This window comes from Cebus imitator, unplaced genomic scaffold (genome assembly GCF_001604975.1).
Source record: "Cebus imitator isolate Cc_AM_T3 unplaced genomic scaffold, Cebus_imitator-1.0 Scaffold76, whole genome shotgun sequence".
Lineage (NCBI taxonomy): Eukaryota > Metazoa > Chordata > Mammalia > Primates > Cebidae > Cebus > Cebus imitator.
The window spans coordinates 9,003,962-9,027,966 of record NW_016107391.1 but is presented as its reverse complement, the minus strand read 5'-3'; the positions used below and the strand labels follow the sequence as shown (position 1 = coordinate 9,027,966).

Sequence of the window (24,005 nt, the reverse complement as noted above, 5' to 3'; positions counted from 1 at the left end):
GGCTAATGAGCCGGATGAAGGAGTGCCGGCCCAGAGTGAGGCCTGGGGTAGGGTAAAGGCAGGAAGGTAGATGGTGGACACATGCAGCCTGCTTTCAGGGTCAGGAGAAAAACTCCCAGCAGTGCTCCCAAAGAAGTAAAATGTTGCAGAGGGCTTCGGGAACCCCGAGAGTTTGCTGTTAAACATTGCTCTGCTTCAAAGAGCCCTTTTCTACCATTCTGCAGAAGCCTCCATAGTAACACAAAACACCAGATAGCTGATTTGTCCTGCATCATAACCGAGTCATAAAAGGTTCATACCTGCGTTGCTTATGAAAAGTTAATGACTAGTCAATTCTGGGGCCAACATATTTCTAGTCTAAGCTGTTTCCTGTGTCAAAACCTAAGTCTGGAGGAAAATCTGTTTAGCTTGGAGTCTCAGTGGTGGGATGGCATCCTGAAAAAGGGCTGGGAGGATGGGTGCAGCCCCCATCCTAGGGAAAGGGGTATTGGGGCTTAGAAACTACTCAGCACCCCAGCTGATGGGTCCCAGGGCAGACTCCATCCCAGAGGGCAAAACCAGAGCTGCTTGCAGGGAGCCTGGTGCTGCGGACCGGCTGACATTTCCCCTCCAAATTGCCTTCCTGACCCTTCACGTCCATAGCCCCTTCTAACGACAGCCCTTGAAGCTGGTCTCAGGCTCTGGCAGCCCCTGCCTTTGTCACCTCCTCTATGGTGTTGCTCAGTCATGAGCACTACCACATTCCTCAGGCTGAGAAGGGCCTTGGGCTCCCAGGCTGCCCCAAGGCCACTGTTCCCACAGATCAACCTCAGGATGATACCCATGAATACCAACATACGGTCTTCAAGAGGTTACTATGTGCTGGGAACTTACACATCACCTTGTGTGTATTTGATACTCAGGAAAAAATCCCTGAAAACCCAATCCAGAAAACAAAACAAAAACCCAGTTCCCCAGGCCTGAGACACTAGGCTGTCCTTGGAGATTCATTCCGAGGTGATCTTCTCTCACCATCTCCACTGCTCCTGCCCTGGCCAGCTGCCACCTTCCTGGGACCCCGGCTTCTGGCCCGCAGCCTCTGCCCCGAGGCAGCCACATCGTGCCCCTCATACCCAGAGCCTTGCTCGCTGGGGGCCAGCCCCTCTCAGACCCTGTCCCCTCTCACGCTCCCCTTGCTGTTGTTCTGGCATGGCAGGCAGGCTCCCTCCTCCCAGGCCATCTGTCTGTCCGTCTCCCTTTCCTGTAAGTCTGCTCCGACCTTGTGTGCCAGCCCCATCTCCGGAGCCTCACCTCTGCCCCACACCCTGCGACACTCACTGCCATGCCACCTGCCGCTTTCTGTACTCACCTGGTTTGCCGTCTGCCTCCCCCTGCAGAATGTGAGCTCTGCAAAGGAGGGCAGGGAGGAGTGTGCCCTGTGTGCCTGGCACAGTGGGGCCTCAAAAAATTGCTGTCAAATGGAAAAAAGCTAGGCTTTCTACGGGGATTCTTTCAGTTTGACAGCCGAGGTGCCCACCTGCCTTCCCATCCACTCAAACGTTACCCAGCCACACAGGCTCAAAATGAGGCAGCTGGCGGGAACAGCAGAGCCCTGGTCTCAGGTCTCCACTTGTTCCTTTCTCCATCCTGCAGCCCTCGAGAGAACTCAATGCTTTTTTGCACGCCTCAGGCTGGGGCACGCAGGAATCCACCAAAGCTCAGAGCAGCAGGCAGACAGGGAAGAGCCCATCGTGTCTGGATTCCCACCCCCTACTGATGACTTTTGCTGTGACTCTAACACAGTCATTTAACCTTGCCGCCTGTTTTTTTCTTGCTTACCAAGCACAAGTCCCTGCTCCCTGGGAGCAGAGACACAACTCTTGGGTAATCACTTGGGTGCTGAGGGGTGTATGTCACCCCTCGGAGGACTTGAGGGGCTGCTGGGTGTGTTATGGCTCTTCTGTGAGCACCTAAGCATCGCCTGCCTGTGGCTTCAGCTTGGGGAGAACCCGACTCTGTAATAAGTAAAATAATGTCTCTGGGTGAAAATGATAGGCATCGTATAATTATAGAACAAAGTGCATATTGTTTTCTGGATATGAATACCAGCTACAGAAATCAAATTTACCTCATTGGATGTGAGAAAATTACTTTAACAATTGCTTTATAAGAAGCTACATAAAGCTAAGCCGGCACTCCTTCCTCTCCTGAATGTTCTTTGAGATGCATCTGAATACTGCTATCAACGCTTGATTGCATCTCTGTACTTGTCTCTTTATGGATGGCTTTTTTCTTTTTCTTTTGCTCGGATGCAGTAGCAAAATCAAGGTTCCTTACAGAAATAAACAGATGCCAGAGTAGACCATTCTTTGTATTGATACATATCTGTTTTGTGGGAAAGTGACAATTTTAAAGACATGGTTCTTGCCTTTTAAAAAGTGATTTTCTAAGTAACTGCCCTTAATAAAGAAAGTGATTAAATGAGACTTAAGTGTTAAACAATAGTTAAACAGAGATGAGATGGGGGATACTGTCAGAGTGATCCATGGGAGTCAGGTATAAGTCATACGAAACTGAGCCCTCAATACTGAATACTTAGTGACTAAATGTTCAATGCAAGGACTCCAGAGTGATATTAGAGTTTAGGTTAATGATACTGCCAATGTTGCAAGTTCAGACTCAGTTTAGAAACAATTATTCAGAGTTTTTCCAACGTTACCTTCCTCAGGAACAACCCTAGCTCTCTTTAGGGGAGGAGGCAGTAAAGGGGAGGTCTCTCCCTCCACAATCCTTCAGTTCTGGCCCCTAGAATGCCACTAACTGTAGCATCTCACCTGCATAGTTAAACACAGCAAACCTAAACACAGAGTGACATGTGGTGCCTCGGTGATGGCCATTCCTCAGACATGTCTGGGCTTCCCCGGCCCTTATCCAGACTAAGGCAGGACCACATGCACACGTGGGTGAGGGTACACAGGCATCCACATGGGGAAGCACACACATCTACATGGACACGGGGTACACATGATGTGCACGCATAAGTGCACACACGTATCAACACGCTGGCTCTCCAGTGCTGACCTCCCTGACCAACACTGAGGTTATGGTGCCATCAGTTTCTTCCAGACCCTCATAGGACAGACTTGCCATCATGCAAAGACCTGAAGAACCATCCTCTTGCTCAGAGTTCTCTCAAGAAAAAGAAGTCTCTGCAACTTGAAGCAATCTCTAAGCAGCTGACTGAGCCCCCCGGAAGAGGGCTGTCGTGGGCAGCTGCGTTCATTGTGAGCAATCGGAGTGGGCCTGTTCTCCTGCCTGTTCCCAGGCTCAGGCTCAGGAGAGGGAGTTGGAGGCATGAGAGAAGCCACTGCTGGGGGAGCACCTGGCTCCTCCAAGGCTCAGAGTGTGTGTGGTGCCTGGCTGACTTGGGTGTCCTCTGGTGTGCGTTCAATCTCCCCCTCTGACTGTGGGTGCCAAAGGGGAGGCCCTCATCTCTTCACACATGACTCATCTCTTCACGCATGCCTCTACTGTCCTCAGTGTGTCATGGGGTTCCTGTGCATAACTGGAGCTCAAGGAATATTTTCTGACTTCAGGGAGGTGTGTTAGCCTAGCATGCTGCCTCCTGGGGAGCCCTGAGAAGAAGGATGGTGAAGAATTCATATTACCCAGGGAGGTCTGCCCTTGCCCTTCTTGGCTTCAGGGAGGCAATCTCTAGGCTCTGGAATGTCATGCCTCATAGGGGTCTCTTTATCTGCCCGGGGTCTTTGGGCTAGGTGGTATCAGTTCTGCCTTCGGAGGGGCTAGAGATGAGAGGGCAGTCACATGCGCAGTATTTGAATGAGCTCCAGCAAACACTTTGGACACCAAGGCCTGGGTGAGCTTCTCTGGGAAACTGATGCTGTGACAGAAATGTGTCTGTGAGTCCACTGAGAGAGGAGACCAGAGGTTCCATGTTTAGATCCTTCCTGGGCTCTGCCCTGTGGGCCTCGTTGCGTGGCTGGGTTTAATCTGTACTCCTTTTGCTGTATTAAACTTTAACTGTGAGTATAACACTTACAATGAGTTCTGTGAATTTTTCCAGCAAATTATTGAACCTGAGGGTAGTTTTGGGAACTGCCTTACTTGCAGTTTATGTCAGAAGGGAAGGTGTCTTCTGTGGAAGAGCCAACTTCAGTTGGCTCAAAAACTCAAATGCGGAGGTTCTGACCTAGTTGTATGGGTGATGACATTGCACAGAGGGACAAACCTGAATATCTGGGAATACACAGGTGCCCAGGCACCTGCAACAGAAGGCTCGTGCCAGAGACATTGCTCTGAGCTCTCCACTTGTCCACCCTCAGATGCCAGAGGGCAAATACCTCTTGACCTGCAAGGACTCCAGAGTGTTATGTAGAAGGGGTGGCAGCTAATGGGGCCCTCTTGTGAGGTGCAGGCCTGAGCCCTTGAATAGGGCTTTGGCTCCTGGGCTAATTAGCCTGGAAAGCCCAGCTGGGGTGGGAAGGGACCCAGGCTCTAGGCTGCCCTGCAGCAGTCACCTGAGGTTCCAGACCACCTCACACCTGCTGCTTTCCTTTGGGAAACCTGCAACCCTCTTCCTGCGGACCCTTGGATCATGAATCCCCAGGCTGTGAAGGCCTTACCAAGGGTACCAGCTTCTGACTCTAACCTGGACCACACTCACAGTGTCCTTGAGACACTGACTCCTGTCCCTGAGACACTCCAGAAAGGATTTAAATAAATTTCCTTCTATTGCTCATTTTAGGGACCAAGAAGACTTTCAGTTAGGAGTTTTCTCCTGACACGGTGTTCAAAACTCTTACACATTGTTGGAGAGGGTGTAAACTGGTGCAGCTTTTGGAGGGAGATTTGGCAAAACCCATAAAAATTGAAAATGCATCACTTCCAAGAACTTATCTTACACGTTGATTTACACACATGTGCAAAGAGTGTGTATAAGGATGTTGACTGCAGTCTTGTTTGCTGTAGGCAAAACCTGATGCAGGCTGAATGTGAGCCCCGCTGCGTGGAGCTGGGGAGGGGGAGTCCAGGAACAGCAGTGCTTGGGCATGGCTCAGGGGCTGCAGGACCTCCTGGTGACTCCCTTGTCTTTGCTTAGTGTGGAGGGTGCCCTTGGAGGGGTGGGCTCCAATCTGTAGTGGCCAAGAGAGGCATCAGTCAGCCTCCTTTCAATTGGCTGGGCCTCTGTAGGGAGGCAGTGAGGCTCAGGGAGGAAGAGACACTCTAGGGAGTTCCTGGGCTCTGCACTCAGGGTATAGAAGCTGAATCAGAACCTTCCCGAGGGCCCCTGTACCTTGGAGATAGGGCCGGAAGTGGTCACTGAGTATAAGCCAAGCCCTGAGGCCAGAGCTTCTCCTAAGGCTTTCCCTTAAGAGGGGAAAGAGGTGATCTTGAAAGAGGCACTGAGAAAGCAAAGGCCAGAGGAGACACTTGGCAGGGCGGAGTCACCCCACAAGTTCCACAGGCTAGAATACCACAGACCCCGGCCCCCATGTCTTGGAGAGCTCTGGACAATACTCCCAATGGTTTGAACTCATTCAAAACTTGAAAGAACCGGATGTTCAAATGTTTTCAACACAAGCTACAGAGAATTGGCCAAAGCCTTTAAGTGCTTCAAGTGTAGTGTTTTCTAAGATTTTAAAACAAAATGTACCCAAGCGTCTAATGAGATTATTTTGATGCAGAGCCTACAACCACTGTCTATCGTGGTGCAAACAGCTCTCCATGCTAATCAAACGCCTCTCATCTTTTTACAATGAATTCATGACTGGTTCATATAAAGACAATAAAAATTAAATGAGTCATGAGCTCCTAAATCATTTTCTTTTGGTCTTTTTAATAACTCACTTCCAAAGAAGAGCTAGCTGAGAGCATACGCTTCATTAGAATTATTTGTTCCTGGTTTTATACCATTTTGGCATGGGGAGAAAAGTGAACCTTTTAACACATCCTTCAAACACTGCCACAAATACTTTCTTCTAATGGGTTTTGTTTTCCTGCTTTTATCACTGTACTCTGCCTGCCGACATTTGAAAGCCCCAAATAGTGAGATTCAGTGAAAAAAACCCCAAAATCAAAAAAGAGTGGCTCTTTCACGTCATTTGAAATATACCGAGTTTGTTATAGGCCTTTTTGTTTTTGTAAAAAAGAATACAATAGAAAAATGTTTTCTCTCCCTGAGAACATCGTGGCTAAACAATTCCACGTGCTGGTCTCAGAGCATGCTGCTTCCTTCTTTGCTGGGGCCAGAGGCCGGCACAGTGAGAACAGGAGCTCCACACACAATTGGATACATTCCACCAGGGCCTGGGAACTACAGACAGCTTCGCAGCAAAGACTTGAATTGCTGAGGGCTAGGTATTATGTCCCACAAGCAAGGAACCCAGAGAGTCTGGGCCGGGCATGTAGGCAGCTGTAGGCCCACGGGAAAACTCTCCACTCCTCTGAATGACCTAACCCCACGTGCCTCAGGGAGCAGGGGTATCGGGTGAGGTGATGCTTATGACCACAGAGCCCATACTGTGTATGAATGGTGACCACACTGGCAACAATGCTTGTGATGGTTCAGCATTTCAGCCATTACCTGTGACTTCTGAGATGCCCTGTCCCTATTTCTGCCCATTCCTAGGAATGTCCCCTGGCCCTCAGGATCATAAGGGACAGCGAGGAAGACAGTTATGAGACGAAGGGCAGGTGACATTGTTGAGGCAGGACATGCAGACTGGGTTTGGGGATAGTCACTTCACCCCTCCCTGAGTGGCTGCTGTGTGGGCTGGGTGGTCAGAGAGGCAGAGGGCTGAGGCCCGGAATGGGTCTGCATGTTCCGTTTCTGCGGAAAGTGAGGCAGCACTCTGTCCTTCCCAACCCCAGAATATCTAGAACGGGGGCCAGGATAGGGAGGGAATGTGTGGATCTGCCTCTGAGATGGGTCCCACCCCAGCCCCCAAAGCCTGGACCTGAGTCACCAGGAGACAGAGGCTGCAGGGGAAGCTCACCGGGGAAGGGCCGCCTGTGGGGGCACCATAGCAGGGTCTGGGGGTGAAAGCTCCCCTTCTACCAGACACAAGCACAGACACGCTCCTGGGGCAGCCTGGCCCAGGCCCAGCTCATGCAGTGCACAGGGTGTTGCTGGAGGTCACCCCTCTGCTTAGCGTCTGAGGTGGGGGCAGTGGGCTGTGACTCCTCCAGGACTGAGGTGAGGGGGCACAGGGACAGGTCAGAAGCACATCCAGACCCACAGCTGCTTCAGTAACGAAACCCACAGTCGGCCAGGAAGTAAACAAAGGCTGCACTTTGTTAGCTCTGGGGAACATGGGCGTGAGCAGACACTATTGATTTCTCATCAAACAAACAGAAGGCGGTGTCATAATCCAGAGACCCACCGCCAGGAGGGGCTGCAGTGTGTGCCCTGGGCTGCTGGTCTCCGGGGGAGCGCCTGTCTTTGGGGGCTTTACACTATTTGTCCAAAATTCTGGCCTCTTCTCAGTGGTGAATTTGTTTTCCCTCCTGCAAGCTGGGCTGGGTGAAGCTGAAGCCTCTTACAAGGCAGTGGTTCAGGTGTCCTCAGGAGACATACCAGATCCAGGCTCAGGCTGAACTTCCTGATAACCTTAAGAAGCGAAGGCTAGGTACGGTGGCTCACAACCTTAAGAAGGGAAGGCTAGCACTTTGGGAGGTCGAGGCAGGAGGATCACTTGAGCTCAGGAGTTTGAGGCCAGCCTGGGCAACATAGCGACATCCATCTCTACAAAAAAATCAGAAAATTAGTCAGGCATGGTGGTGCATGCCTGTGGCCCCAGTTACTCTGGAGGCTGAGGTGGGAGGATTGCTTGAGCTCTGAAAGTCAAGGCTGCAGAAAGCCAAGATCATGCTACTGTGTTCCAGTCTGGGTGACAGAGAGAGGCCCTGCTGTCTCACAAAACAAAACAAAACAAAACAAAACAAAACAAAACACAATACAACACAACACACCGGCAAAGTGAAGACATCATGAACTGGGCTATGGCCCCATTGGGGGAGCCTTGGGTGGAAGCCAGGGGGACCCTGGGGCACTGCTCCACTGCAGTTGTGCCATTGGGGAAGTTAGAGAGAAGGAAGACTCAGGAAACATCAACAAGGCTCCCCTCACATCTGGGCTCTCTGTTATTTGAACTCCCTCTTGGATGCATGTTTAATCTTAGGCTGGTGAGGGTTCTGGACTCTTGCAGCACATACATGTGACCATGTCACTCTCCCATCAAACATCTGTGCTTCCCCACTGCCCACAGGGCAATTGCTAAGACTCTTAATGTTAACATCCAAGGACCTTTATGTTCTAGCCTCAATCTGTCCCTGTACTCCTTTCTCACGCACTTATTCCTGTCTCCTGAAGCCCCAGTCAGAAGGGCTCCTTTCTCTGGCCCCCAGAACAGGTATTTGTGGATCCCTCACCTCCCTAGAGGCTGCAGACAGTGTCTTTGTTCTATACTCTGGTACGGAGCTTAACTCTTAGGCCCTTGGCAAGTGAGTCAACACAAATGATGATTCCCCATCTACGCCACCTGGAAGGGCCACACACAATTGGGTGACTCATAAGTGCTTCTGACGGCAACATTGCTCGCTGCAGAATCTGACTGGCTCCTTCTTACTTGGCTCCAGGCGAGAGGGGTACATTTACTTTCTGATCAAATATTATTCTGATGCTCAAGGCATGCCTGATGTTTGCAAGTCAGAAAAGTTTAATTACATGTGTCATTAGAATGGCATTCTGTAATAGCTCTGTGACTGAATTCATTAACAGAATTCTTAACAGATAAGACAAGACAAATTAACATTTTGTTGCTCATGAAAGCTTCTCATTAAGAGAGTAGTGAAAAAGTGATTAGTATTTTGTTGCCAATCAAGATGTCTCATACAAATGACAAAGAAAGGAGGCCCAAACCCTTTGTGCTCTGTAATCTCCCCGCCTTGCGTTTTCAGGGCCTGTCAGCTTTGTGCAGTGGTGTTTGGTGTCATCACCCATTACAATGCCAGTGATCCTATTTCATCTCCCACTGCCGTGGGGTGAACACGGCACTCAGACGCCTCAGGCCAAGGGACTCTGGGAGCCTCATCAACCCCAGCATCTTTGCTGCATCAGTGTTATGCTCCTGGGCTGTTCTCCCCCAACCCCAACTTCGAAAATTCCCAGTGAAGCCTGACAACCTGGCTCTGGCCCTCTTCAGCCCGATTTCTTCCAAGGGCTGCCTTCTGCACTGTCCCGAGTTGGGCTGCTGCTTATGAGCACCTCTTGGGTGCCAGGCACCGAGCTGGGTCCTTGACACGCTTCAGCCTCAAATGCCCATGTAGGAGGATCTCTTTCTCCACAGCCTCAGAGAAGTCCAACAGCTCACCCAGGGCTGCTCTGCATTTGCTAGAGGTGGCGGGTCAGTGCCTCTCTCCCTGGATGAATCAAGGCTGGTGTGGACAATGAGGCCTCCATCCCTGCTTACACAGCAGGGGCATGCCAAAGTCCTATCTGCCTGACCAGGGAGCCTTGCCCAGCTGCTGCTGGCTGCTTGTTGGGGACCCAGGCTGCAAGATGTGGAGAGTGTTATTTAGCAGCAGCAGGAGTAATAATATTAATGATAGCCACAATAGTAATAACGATAATGACAGTGATAATATTTAGCATTTATAGAATACCATACATGAAGCGCCTTACATGTATCTTCTCATTTAGTCTTTATTGGAACCCTATGAGGCTGGTACTATTATTTATCCCCATTTCACAGAAGGGGAAACTGAAGCTTAGAGCAGTCAAGGTTACTAGGCTAGTAACTTTCCAAGGTTCTAGCCAGCAAGTGGCAGACCCCAGGCCCATGCCCTTCAGTAGCAAGCTGTGCCACCCCCTTCCCTCAGGTAGGGGAGGTGTGCGTGTGTTTTGGGTGTTTGTACACATCGGGCTGGGACCCCTTCGGGGCTGCTGCTGCCCTGCTCCCTCATGTAGGGGCTCTGAGAAGCACCGGGCCTTGCCTATTTGTGGGCTACTGACTCAACCACCAGCAGCAAGTGTTTCCTGAGAGGTAACGAAGGGGCCATTAATCTCCGGTTGCAACTGCAATTACCCAAATTGCTAACCTTATAGCGAAAAGTAGAAATGCAATTGAGTTTGTGCTGGAGGCATGTTTGAAGGAGGGGAAGACCACTCCAAGTAATTTAATTAACCGATGGCAAGTACATTAAGAGGAATTTTGCCTCTGCTTTTACTTCTGATGTTTTTCAATAGAGTGCCAAGTAATGCAGATGAAATGCTCCCACAGACACAGGTGGACCTGTCCCAGTGCTGATCAATCATTACTGGCCAAGCAGGTTTCAGAGCTGGCACTGTAGCTTGTGAGCAGGAACAGCGGAGGACATCACACTCACAAATCCGTGCACCCCAGTGCAGTCCAGTCTTTACAGATAGGGCACTGCTCTTTCTCGCTAAGTTCTCAGACAAGCCCTGGCCGTCGCAGGCCCAGAGGCTGAAGGGTTCTGCCTGTCCAGCATCTTTCCAGCAAGCACCCACCAGGGTTGTGCTGCACTGACATTGAAAGCTGTATAGGACGCTGGCTATGTTCACCATGGTGGGGAATCACGGGAAACGCTCCTGTCCAGTGTGACAAGGCTAGGGGAAGAGCACTCCTTGGCAGCTTTGACCAGGGCATAACCTCCAGAATGGCCCCCTCTTTCCATCTGCTTCCCCCATGACCTCCAGGGCGTAGCTGAAGGGGCCTAGAGAGTAGGCGAGGACTAACTTCGGTGGTTCCTGCAGCATTTCGTGCTGGGCCTTTCTCCCCACAGAAGTCTCAGAGTTGGAAGGTGTTAGGGACAAGCTGCCTCAGAAAACCCCCTCCACACAAGCTGACCCCTTCCTCCTACTCCGATTGCCCTGCAGCTGCATTCCTGAACCCCTATGTAGGTGCTAGATGTGCTACAATTAAGCAAAGCCTTATTACCGCCATCCGGCAGCTCAGGGGAGCTTGTGGAAAACAAACGTTTGTTATCCATACCTGTAAATTCCTGTTATACATACACCTGTAAAATCCTGTTTCTTAAACTGCCTCCACAAGAGTCATAGGATGATGTAGTGTAAGTCTGTCACAAGTTAACAAACTATTTCTGTGCCTGTTACAAGCTGGTAAGATCACGTCAGTCCTGAAACTCCCTCATGCCCCTCTCACCCCATATAAACTCCTCCTTTTGTAAGCTCGGGGCTGCCGCCTCTGACTGTTACTGAGCAGCCCCGCAGGTTAATAAAACTTGCTTGCCTGACTTTGGTCTATTCTCCTTTCTCTCCGCCGCTTACAGAAGCGGCCTTTAAGGTCACGGAGTTTAGCTGCCTTCCTGTGGCTAGCAGCATCGCAGACCATAGTCCCTGCTTGAGTTTGCATGTGCCTTGGGATGGGGAGCTCAGCGCCTCCTGTGACAGCTCTCTCTCCATGGTGGGGCAGGTTTGATGGCTGGAATGGTGCTCCATCTCAGGGGCCCAAATTGACATCCTTTTGAGGCACACCTTGTGCTAGTCCGACTCATGGGCTCACATGGCCCAGGCGAGCTCCCTTTGCCCCAGCCCCTACCCCACCACCTTCGAGATGTTAGCAGGAACTGAGCATTCATCCCACAGGTCTTTCTTCTCTGGGCAAGCATCCCACGGTGGACCAGGTACCCTGTCCTGAGCCAACAAGGCTAGGGCTGCCCTCTCTTCTGCCTGAAAATTATCTTCCTGTTACTGTAACCCAAGACCCGTCAGCTGTCCTGGCAGCTCATTCCATGGGTGACATCACTCTGTCTTCTCACATGAACTTCTGGGAAGCCACATCACCTCTTGTGCCAAACCTGAACCAATAAATATCCTTGAATTATGTCACTTCTTTAAGTCCAATAGAAGGGAAGTATTGCTAATGTTTTTCTTATAGATTAATTCATTGAGGACCGGCAGGTTAAATTACTCAATGTCACAAAGCTGACATGGATGACGCTGGGACCCCAACAGAGGCTGCCTGGTTCCCGAGCACAGAAGCCCCCCTGCTGGCCATGCCAGGCTGCGTGAGCTCGGCTGCTTTCTTCTTCCACACAGCACCACTTCACTCATCACACCCCTATCCCCTCACCCAGCAACGCACGTCCCCAAAGTAGGTCCCCTCTGGCCTGACCTGGTTTCCCTCCACCTTCTCACCTGGCACCTGGCACTTTCCTTCCAGCCAACCCTCCCCAGTGGCTCACCTCTGCCCTCCACAGGGACCGCCCCTTCCCCCGCATGCAGCTGTCTATAGCCTACCCAGCGTTAGGGCCCAGAGCCGCCTCCTCAGGTCCTCCTGCCCGCTGTTCTCTCAGCTGTGGAGTCTGCTGTGCTCTCTGCCGGCCTGTGGTCCATCTCCCTGAGCCTTTGAGCAGGCCCACACAGCCCGTTTTCAGGGTCACCTCCAGACCTTTGCTAATGTGCCCCGCTCACAGGCCTCCTGCCCCGCCCACCGCATCCCCTCCTTTCCCTTAGCATGGACATAGCTACCAGGCTGATGGCCACCATTCATTTATTTTCTGCCATGGTGGGACTTGGATTTTCTGATACTGCCAGGCTAATAACAGGCTAGAAAGGCACAAAATGTGGGATGTTAAACTAAAACTCTCCGGCCCTGCCACTGCCCACAGCATCCTGCCCCCAGCATCCTGCCCACTGTACTTTCCTAGGGAGCTGCACTTGAGCTCAGAGTGCGTTCCAGGTGACTTACATTGATGTCTTCCAAGTCCAGGAAGTTCAGCGTGAGCCCGTTGCGCTTCCAGACGATTGGTGGCCTCAGGTCACCACGGACAGCGCAGGTCAGCACTGTGCTCAGCCCCACGGTCACTGTGGTCACACTGACCCTGTCTTCAGGGGCGAGGCTGAGCTGAACCACTTCTGCAAAGGAAAAGGAGGAGGCATGGTCAGCTGCAGGCCCAGGGAGTGCAGTCTCAACTCAAGGTGAATGGCCATACATTTACTGGGTGGAAGGGCCCAGAAGGGCTTCATGGCTCCCTGAAAATTGTTTACAATGTGCTGACTAAATGTGGAGACAGACACTTTTGCTGGGCGAAGAGCCAAGACTTAGGTCAAATGCCCAAAAGGCTGTGGTAGTCCAAACAGGTCAAGAACCATAGTTAATGTGCTGGGGATAATCTGGGCCATAGATTTGTGTCAAGCCAAGAATGCGGGCTGCCAAGGCCAGGGGCCCGCCACAGAGAGAGACCAGGGAGGTAGGGGTGTGGTGCCCCGCTCACAGCTCCCCTGGCCTCCTGGAGTCTGGGCCTTGCTAAGGGCAGCCACGGTCTGCCTGTGAGCCAACAGGTTTCTCATCCATCTGGGGTCAGTTGTAAAGGTTGCGCTGTCTGAAGTCTGGGGAATGAACTGGCTGATCTTCGAAGGTTTGTTTCTGTCTGAGGATTTGCTGAACCTGGATTTGGATTTCTGTTCTGTGACCATGCACTGTAGTTTTTAATTTTTTGAAGTATACCTCAGGCTACAGGAATTATTAGTCCTTGCCATTTTGGACTTGATAACTGACATTAGGACTGATCATTCTTCGAGCAAATGGGAAGAATCTAAGATATATCTTTGCAATCACAAGCTTTTTGAAATTCTCAGGATTTATAAAGAAATTAATCATACTCAGGCTGTTCAAATGCCCAAATGGGATCAGGCTTCCGGGGAGAGTCAGCAGTCCACTGATGGAACTGGCTCCCTTTTGCTCTTTCCCCAAATCTGTCCACTCCGGGAAGCTGGGGCAACAGCCAGAGGTGGCATGAGCTGTGGGAGGCAGGGTGGCTCTCAGTGCAGGGGGTGCTATTTTGTCTATTCTGGGATGCCAGCAAAAATGCTGGGAACCCTATTTATGCTTATGACTCTACTGGGACCTGGGGGACCCCAACAGATGTATCCCCCGCCGCCGGAATTGGAGCAGAGTTGGGAACTGAGCTCTGTTATTCAGTGGGACACTTATGAGCTGTGACCAGGCAGCAGCAGCCCCGCAGGCAGCACATCTGTGCTCATACCCTCTTGCCTTCGAGCGTGGGAGAGGGGAAGAGGGAGTGAAAACAGCCACAGGTGCAAGGCACTGCAGAGCAGCTGAATTGAAAGCAGAGCCCTGAGGTCAGATCCTGAGCAGCAAAGCCCACCCTCCTCCACAAACGCTTAGTGGCCCGGCCCTGGCCTCACAAAGACGGACAAGATACTCTAGATGCTTCATCAGTGCTGTTGGATGGATGGATGAGAAATGGAGAAAATGAAATAAAGTAGTAAAAGAGCCAACAGGTTGGTGGGGAGGGGACAACCACACACCGGAAAAATGTGACTCACAGTAAAGGAACCCTCGAGGAAAGATATGCACCGAGTGATGGATGCAGACGCAACTGGCATAATATTTTACCAACATTAAAGTGACGCATTTCAAGTTCCCCCTTAAATCACATTCTGCTCACTGCCCTCCCACCTCCAAGTCATCAGGCTTATTGCTCAGGGCAGGACAGAGAAGGCGCTAACTCTGTAGCAAGACCCAGGCTTTGGAGAGGGGGAAGAGATGAGAATTTGCTAAAATGGTTTAGCTTCCATCGTACTCTGCAGGTCCATAGGACTTAGACCTTAACATTCTCCCCAAGAGTAGAGGAGGCATCCTTTCCTCATCAGATGACCATGAGGCTCCCGTGGGCCGTGAGGCTTTGTGCTGCTGCTCCTGCCACCTGGGGCAACCACATGTGTCTGGGCAGACAGCCAGAACCACCTTGGCTCCTGGTATGGAAACAGGCCCAATTTTCCCACATAACCAAAGCTGGAGAAACTTAAATTTATTTTACCTGAGTACTTTTATCTGAAAACCAGCCATCAGGCCTCCCAGATCACTGCAGCCGGACAATGAGACACACCTGCAGCCTGTTGACCAGCTCTTCTCTTACCCCTCCCTAATTCCCCACCATCTAAATCCCGAACATAAGTCAGAGATGGATTTGAGACTGTTCTCCCATCTCTGGGCTGACGTCACTGAGAGTAAAGCCTTTCCTCCCTGGCAATACTCATCATCTCAGTGATAGGCTTTTTGTGACGTGAGCAAGCAGACCCAGACTGAACCCCTGGCGTTCAGCAACATCATCTCTGTACCTGACAACTGCCTTGGGCTGCCAGACCAGGGTCCAAAGGGAAGCGCTCCTGGCCTCAAGGGGTGTGGAGGCCAGTGGTGGCTGTGGGGGGCCCTGCTTGGGGGAGCCTCCTGACCCCTGAGTCCACCAGGCTGCCAGCCCAGATCACGAGCACACCTGGGGTTGAGCTCAGCTTGGAGTGACCTCAAACAGGGCAACCTAGAATCCCTCACTGCCGTAGAAAGTGAGACCACAGTGCACCACCATGCTGTTTCCCAGGACACTCAGAAGCCATCCGGGAGAGCAGCTGGGACATGGGGGTGGAAGCCAGAGACACAGAGCATTTTTTAGGCAGAACACTACTTACACGGACTGTTAAAATTGTCAGCTTGCACTGGTCTTTACAACGGATTGAGCATCTAGTTGTGTTTTTCTCCCAATGGGGTAAGGCTTGTGAAGTCACGTTAGCTGCAAAAGTAACCTAGATTTTCTCTGCATGTCTCATCTGTGGTCAGGCTAGAAGGAAAAGACCAATTGGGCCATCGGGGAGTAACTCTTGGAGGCAGCAGTGTTCCCTGGGCCCTAGAGCTCCGCTTCTCAGGTGCGGTTCCGCAACCACCTGTATTGTATCTCTGGGGGTAGGTAATTAAAACACAGATTCTTGGACCTGTATTGTATCTCTGGGGGTGAGTAATTAAAACACAGATTCTTGGGCCAGGTGCAGTGGCTCAGGCCTGTAATCCCAGCACTTTGGGAGGCCGAGGTGTGCAGATCACCTGAGGTCAGAGTTCAAGACCAGCCTCACAAACATGGAGAAACCCCATCTCCACTAAAAATATAAAATTAGCAAGGCTTGGAGGCGCATGCCTGTAATCCCAGCTACTAAGGAGGCTGAGGAAGGAGAATCACTTGAACCCGGGAGGCAGAGGTTGCAGTAAGCCGAGACTGCACAATTGCACTCCAGGCTGGGCGACAAGAATGAAACTCTCAAAAACAAACAAACAAACAAAACCCCAAAACAAACCCAGCAACAACAATAACAACAAAACAACAAAACACATATTCTTGTCCCTCTGCCTCAGGCTGATGCAGACTCTCTGGAGGGCTGGGTGGACATCCAGATTTTACCAAGCATCCCAAGGGGTTCTGTGGTGGCCTGGGAACCACTGTGTTACAAAATGAGAGGGGCTCTGGGTTCACAGAGAGAGGGGTGCAAGTGGGAGACAGGGGGATGAGGCCGTCTGGTCAGCTGGGGCTTCCTGGGGCTCTAGACACACGCTAGAAGCATGGAACACAGGACTGATGTGAAAGGTAGGATCCTCTCCTCTATGTGACCCCAAAGTCATAAATTCCAGGCTGCTCTAGAAAAAGGTCTGCAGGAGCCTCAAACACGGGGCTAATAGGAAACAAAAATCCAAATGGGAGATGGAAGTCTTCCGTGTCCCTGCGGTCCTCCACTGGCTGGGATAACTGGCTGCTGCCTCCTCTCTGAGTTACTCCCAGTCATTTGTATGTAGAAGATGTGCACTTTGCACAGGAAAAACTCATGCAAAATTAGAATGTGTGAATACTGATAGAACCATCGTAATTCTGCTCCCGTCAGCTACACGAACATTAACCAAACAGCAAATATTTGGATCACTTAGTTTAATCAAATGAATGTTTTATTGGGTTTAATTTGTGTCAATATTCCCCAGCTCCTTTCGAAATCCTGAAGGGATTTATGGCTCCTGAGGCCTCTCCTTCTACCCTCACTCCCAGTTATTTCCTGGTCAACAAGCCTCCCCCTGGCAAGTCCTCCTTCCTTGCTTAGTGGCAAGAACAGGACTAAGTGGCCTCCCAGGGTGACTTCCAGGGAGAGTAAAAAATGAGACAATATCATGTGCTGGGCCTGCAGGCCGGGCTCTGCTGCAGACAAGCTCAGGTGTCTTCGCAGCTCCCTTCCTGTCACTGGGCCTCAGTTTAGACATGGATACAATGAGGGCTTGGCCCCCAACCCTTGCTTTAGACTCAGCCGATTATTCGATGTGGATGTCCCCGTAGACCCCCTGAGTCTTATAAGTGCTCCTGCTGCCTCTTTTCTTGCCCCTAAGTGTCACCTGCCCCTGTTCTTTGCCTACTTGCCGGTAATGGTAAAAATGATGCCTCCAGTGACAGCATCAATGGGTGTCAAGTCCCACTGAGGCTTCCCTCCTGACACCCTCCGAGGACTCCCCTGCCCCTCCCAGGCCCCCTCTAGCCTCCTGCACGGTCATCCCTCCAGTTTGCCCCTGCTGCCTGAAAGTCTCTTGTTGCCACTGGCAGAACAAGGTACATCTCAGCCTTGCTCAACAGCCGTCAATGGCTCCCTATTACCCACAGGTCACCACATAGAATCCAGAACAGTCCCAATTTTGCCCCTGCTATGTCTCCAACATTATTTACCACTGTGCCAGCTGGCTCCCCATGGCATTTGTGTCTTCAGACCTCCGTGTGTGTCTGTTTGGCACCTGCCACTTGTCCATCCTGAGCTCCTCACACTTTGGCCCCTACCTAAAAGATGACCTCATGGGATGTTTCTGGGATCTGAAGTCTGAATGTAAAGAAACACTTGGACAGATATTATGTGAAGAAGATTGAAAGAGACTGTCCTGGTGAATGTATCAGAACTTTTTCAGGCTTAGTAACAGAAACTCTCAGAAATGCTCAACTATTAATAGCTTAGGAGAAAAAAAGGGGGTTTGTTTTGCATAATGGGAAATCTAAGGGAAGTGACAGAGGTTGCAGGCATCCAGGGCCTTTGGCAGTGGCGTTCTCTACTTGGTTGCAAGATGTCCAGTGGTGGCTCCACACTCACATTGCTTCTGTATGTGGGATCCCAGAGGAAGGGACCAAATCTTTCCTGAGAGCCTGAAGAAAAGTATAGGGGAGCTCTGATTGGCCGCATACAGCTCCTGGGTTCTTCCCTGAAGCAAACACTGAAGCAAGAGGACTGAATATTGTGCTTAGCCCTGCCCTTAGCCCATATAGGCAGTCCCTGACTAAGGATGTTCCAGAATGGACGGGAAAGCTGTGTGGCAGGGGATATGCAAGAGATTGGCCTTCAGTGGAAAAAGGGCTCAGCTTGGCTCTAGGCTCCTTGTTTGAAATAAGCCCATGCTACCTACCTGCTAGGCTAGGGGCTAAAGATCCCTTGAGAAGGTGGGTTTGGGAGACACCAGTGAGAAGGATGGGGGCTGCTTCTCATTGCAGGTATTAATTGGCCCATCAGGCCTGGGCCGTGAGTCCGCCTCCAGGGGCAGGGACTAGGTGTTTGGGCTGGAGTAAAATGTCTAATGCAAAGGGTATGTTGGGCAGATTGACACCCTATGACCATCATAGGGATGCAAAGAGGGCGCTCCCTTCCCTCCATCTCCATCACAACTGCATCAGGAAGCCTGGGCATTGTTCATGATCAGGGCAGATAGCCGCAGTCATACAGTGAAGACAGTAAGAATCATCAGAACTGAAACCTGATTTAGGCTACTGCAGTCTTGCCTCTACCCTGTCCCTTCTCTGGAGAGTGATAGGGGCAGCTTTCATAGGGAGGGGGTGTGGAGAGCTGAGCAAACCCCACCATCCTGTGGAGCCTCAAATCCTGTGGTCTGGGATTTGTGGAAATGGCCTTCCATCTGGGTTCAGTGATCACACATCTCCTGAACCTCACCTGCACGGGGCACATCTGCAGGGCTGGGGACCAGAGAAGCCCCAGGCCTGGGCTTTGTTCTGGTGGGGAGCCAGGTCATAGGAGAGGAAGGTGAGGATGCCACATGCAGCCCTCCAGGGGCCAGTGAGGGGTCCTTCTGGCTCCTGGCTGTGGCTCCAATGCCCCTGTGCTGCTGACCATTTGTGGGCTCATTGGCTACTATGTGGGAAGGTTTCCAAGGTCCCTGGAAGATCAAACGAGACACGCCCAGCACTCAGAGTACTACTGGGGGGCAGTGAGAGAGGGCTTAGCCAGTGGCTGTGTCTGGGGTGAGAATGTGTCTACCTACTTATAGAGGCTGGTTAGAAAGAGAGGGCTGGGCTGGGGGTCCAAGCAGCCCATCAGGGAGCTTGTCTGGGCTGCTGGGCAGAAGTCTGTGCCCAATGAGAGACCAATGCCCTGCTATGAAAACTGGCATTAGAGAGCTCCTCTGCAAGTAGAGAATGAGGAGGGCAAGAGAGTTGGGGGGATGGTTCTCACAGACCAGGGCTGCCCCATGATTTCCCCTTAGATGAAAAGGCATGGGTCACACTGCAGTGATGTCTCAAGTGAGTGTGGGTTGGTTAGCATAAGACAGAGCTTCCTGGGCCACTAGCTAGGCTGCCTGTCTCATAGTAAGATTCTGGGTAGGACTGTTTGGCACTCTGGTGCCTAGCACAAGGCATGGCACACAGTAGGTGGGCTCAAGGCCATGGCCTGTCTCTCTAGGCCCTTCAAACGAGTGCGGTAGCATGCCCTTGGTTTTCCAGACACGAGTTGCCACAAACACCCATCCTCACCTTTTTCCCCCAGTCTTGGAGCTTGGAGAGAAGGGGCGGTCACAGGGAATTAAGGGGCTTACCGTAAGTAGGCTGACAAACATCCTTCCTGAAAGCAGGAGGCCATAACATTTCAGTCGTTGGAGAATTGGGTTTTAGTTCTTATTACAGCTTTCCCTTAATCTCAGGCACTATTTCTCACACTGACTTGAACTCGATGAGACACTCATAAACCCATCAGCACCCTCTCAAACAGGATTCTGCTGCTTTGTAGCGATAGAAATTAAATTTCTCAAATTCTCGTCAAGCTGGTGTTAGTTTTCTTATGTCAGAAACACACTAATGGAACACATTCCTACTTGGACATTTGCCATTTTTCAAATGATGCTGTTGGTGAAAAAGCCCTGTCAAAAGCTCAGTAACCTGCCTGCACATCAATATTTTTGACTAAGCCTGGGAGGGCAAACTCAGGATCAGTGGCCTGCTCGGGAATGCGGGTAATTTGGAGAGGGAGCACAGGCCAGGCACTTAGACACATCTCTGTAACTGCAGCCTCTTCCCACATTGTTCTCCTTGTAAATTAAATGTTTCCTGAAACAAACACCTCAGGTGACCTGGGTGCCACCAAAGAAGCTGGGGCATTGGAGTGACAAACTCTATTGATCTGGTCCCATCCTGGTGAGCAGAGCCACACTGTGAGGTTGGTGAGTAGGGGAGGAACCAAGGTGGAGTGTGCATGTCCAGTGTCTCCTGACCACATAGGGCAACATCGCAACACCTCCTGGACCTTGTGACTTCGGCTGGTATTTACAGGGTGAAAGCTGCTTTGGCATGCCCTGGTGGACCAGGCAAGGCGGGGTGTGAGGGATGGTGTGCTTTTTCTCTCCTCTGTTCCCTCTACCAGAGATTGTCACTCTGGGATCGTTTCAAATAACTGCTGAATTTTTACGGATGGGAGGCTGGGGACAGGATATCTTAAAGCCTTTCATGTCAACATTCCTGTTTAGAGCACCAGGGTTCATCCAGCCTGCACAGGTGGCTCTGTATTAGCCAGACTTGCTCCAAAGCCACACAAGAGAGTACTTGCATAAGTCCCAAATCTCCTGTTTCCTTATGTGTAATCGGATTCAATCTTTCTGCCATTGTCATTCCCTCTTGCTTGCTTCATTCTGGGGACAGCAATAAAATTACTAATTACCTGCGAGTCGGTGGGTAATTTACTTTTTCAACTGGCCTCTGTCACTTCAACTTTTATTACAGTTTAGTTGTCACGTACTGCTCTCTGGTGTGAGCAAACACTTTTGTAAGTTGCATAAAGGCAGAGACTGTATCTGCGTTATTTATGTTGTATCCCCAGCACCTAATACAATGCCTACCACACAGAAGGGACTTAAGCAGTTTTAAACAAGTGAACTATTAGGGTAGTGCTCAGTCAACAATTATTTATGGAGCTGGTACCAGGAGCCAGGATACAGTGGGAATACACTGGCAAGAAAAACAGGCCTGGTGTTTGCTAACCGGGAGCTCATGGCTTAGCAGAGAAGACAAGTGTTAAGTGGGAGGGAGAGCAGAGGCCTGAGCCTGTCCACAGATCCCAGGTTAAGGGCCCGTAACTCCTGTAGAGCCTGGTTGCCCTCTTTCTTGGTAGAGCCCTCCCTGTGTGCCTGGCACACCTGTGTTCTGCTATAAGACATCCCTGCCTGGTGTAGTATCCTTTTTTGCAGGAGGGGCCTGTGCAAGGGCAGGGTGACCTGGGCATATCATGGGGCTCTGGGGTTCCATTTAGCCTCCTCTGGCCAATACATCTTTTTGGTTTTAGGAAAACCAAACCTCAATGTGACTGCTATGTGCAGATGAACAGGAAGTTAGAGCAGAACTCAGTGTGCAGGGGCTGTGACATCACCATCCTGCGTGCCATGGGGTGCCATGGTGTGGCAGGCAGGAGAGGCATCCATTGCAAGGAGCAAAGGGTCAGTGCTGAGGTGGAAAGCACAGGGCCTTCCGGTCAGCAGGGGCATGGCTGTCACAGTGCTGTGCACCAGCTCTTCCACCCCGCCTTGTTCCCGTGCATGGGGTGGCTTCGGTCAGGTCGGCTTGTTCATGGGTCTCTCTCATCCTACTGAGTCTATGCCCAGAGATGATGGACATACCTCTGCTCAAAATACCTGCAAAACGGAAGTATCTTAACTGCCTATTACTTTGGTGTCTTAAGGGGAAAAGAATGTATTACCTTATATAATTATAAATGAGCTACTCAAAATTTACAAAAATTCATACAGATCTCTAAGGTTGGATCCAGAATCTCCTGAACAAGTCAGTACAGAAGAGCAAACAGGTTTTGCCTAACTAGCAAGAGAGCGCCATGCTGTGTGTTTCTAAATGCTAGCTCATCTTCCAATTCTGTGCACTCATTATGAGCATTTCCTGGCCTCTCTTGGAGTCAAAATGGGGCCATGTCATTGAGTCTGACATGGTAGGTGATGGGAGATGAACATGCCTGCCCACACAACCTCTGTGTCATTGTCTTGGTTAGTTTTATGTGTCACCTTGATTGGACCACAAGGCACCCAGATATTTGTTCCAGCACTATTCTGGGTGAGTCTGTGGGGGTGTTTCTGGGTGAGACTGACATTTGAATCAGTAGGCCGAGTAGAGCAGATCGCCCTCCCCAATGAGCACGGGCCTTATCCAATCTGTTGAGGACCTGGATAGAATAACGAGCCTGTGTGAGAGGGGACTCCCCCTGTCTCACTGCTGAGCTGGGATGTTGGTTTCTTCTGCTTTCAGACTGAAATGGAAACACTGGTTTCAACAGAAGCCAATGTTTTATTGGTTCAGTAGAAGACATACATCTTCTGTTAGTTTTATTTATCTGGAGGATAACACAGTCATCATCCATGCTCTCCTCTCCCCTCCTTTGGAGGCTCTGTGGTCATGCATTGAATGAGAGTGAAGAACACGGTCTAGCCACTGTTTAGGGAGAGCTGCCTGACCCCATCAGACTTGATGAGGATGAGAAACCAGTCTTTACTGCATCACACTGCTGAGATTTGGGGATTTCTATAGCAGCTGGTGTTAATTACATAACATCCCCTCAGAAGGGAAAGAAATACCAGTTAACGTATTTCCACTGAAGAAATCGTCAGGAAATGTGAAAGAGGCTTTTGAGAGGCCAAATCATCTGGGTCAGGAACCTTCTGAGAATGTTCTAACAAGAATAGATCCAACTTTGGCTCCAATCCCTGGAATACTTCCTGTCCAGGGAGCTCACTCCTTCACCCTAAAGCTGTATCTATTGCTACAGTGTCCAAACTGCTGGCCTGAGGGAGTTGGGCGGGGGTGTCTCAGAGAGGGCTGGTAGAACGTGCAAACAAATTACACAGTACAATAAGCATTATGGATAGAAAGAACAAGATGAGAGAATACCAAGAGAGTAGCAGGGGAGGGCTATTAGGATGTATGTGTGTAGGGGTAGCGGGAAGGGAGATGGAAGCCTCTCTGAGTAGGGAATATTTAAGTGAAGTGAAGATCTTTAAACTGAGAAGAAACCAGCCAGGCCAAGAATGGGGGCAAGGACATTCTAGTTAGAGTAAACAGCCCACACAAAGGCTTTGAGGCAGGATGGGGGCTTGGGGTGTTCTGGGAGCTGAAATACACCAGTGCAGCTGAAGCACGGGGCACAAGGAAGGGCCTGTGGCTCAGATGCAGTCAGAGGCAGGAAGTGGCCAGGTGGAGCAGGCAGAGCAAATAAGGACTCACGGCTTTAATTTAAGGAGATGGCAAGTGATCAGAAGGATTTTAAGTCAGTCAGCGATGTGATATGATTTGCATGCTAAAGGGTCACTCTGGTTGTCGTGTGAATCACAGACTAGCGGGAGAGAGGAAAAAATGCAGGGGGACCATTGAGGAGGCTGAGGCAGTAGTTCAAGAGACAGTTGGTGGCTGTGGAGAGGAAGGGGAACGGACAGGGCTTGGAAACAGTGGACAGGGCGGGGAGAAAAGGGGGTGTCAGGAATGACTCCGTGTTCCTGACTGGATCCTCGTGTATATTATGGTGTGATTTCCTGTGGTGAGGCAGGCTGGGAGTGGAGGTCCAGGGACCCCACACAACCTTGAGGTCTCATCTTTGTCTCGATGATAACCCCCTAAACCTCCCAAGGCATTTGATGTGAAATGTAAATTAGGATGGCCTCCTCCGGTGAGTGAGATTTAAAGATGATTTCTAAACTGTGGCATTCTTGTTACTAAAAACCTTCCTCCAAGGAAGCAGAATAGATGCAAGTCTTTATCATTTGGGTCCCTGTCCTCCCAGGTTTCCTGGGGTTGACTATGTCCGGTGGGCAGCTTGAGCAGCAGAAGCCAGACACAGAGTCTCCCATTTCCACCCCACAGAGGCCAGACGCAGAGCCTCCCATTTC

At 50.7% G+C, this 24,005-nt stretch overlaps 1 protein-coding gene and 1 long non-coding RNA gene across 3 annotated transcripts in view; one reads left to right on the top strand and one right to left on the bottom strand.

The window, feature by feature from the left end:
* FSTL4 (follistatin like 4) overlaps window positions 1–24,005 on the bottom strand; it is a 425,558-nt gene that overhangs the window by 41,345 nt on the left and 360,208 nt on the right. For both annotated transcript variants that reach the window (XM_017532416.1, XM_017532418.1), the window contains exon 7: window positions 12,732–12,898. In XM_017532416.1, the coding sequence (XP_017387905.1) occupies window positions 12,732–12,898 (167 nt within the window). The remainder of the gene's footprint in view (window positions 1–12,731; window positions 12,899–24,005) is intronic.
* Window positions 6,740–12,080, top strand: LOC119471834. Its single transcript, XR_005200927.1, has 3 exons — window positions 6,740–7,628; window positions 9,348–10,821; window positions 11,314–12,080. It is a non-coding gene; the product is annotated as an uncharacterized LOC119471834 (long non-coding RNA).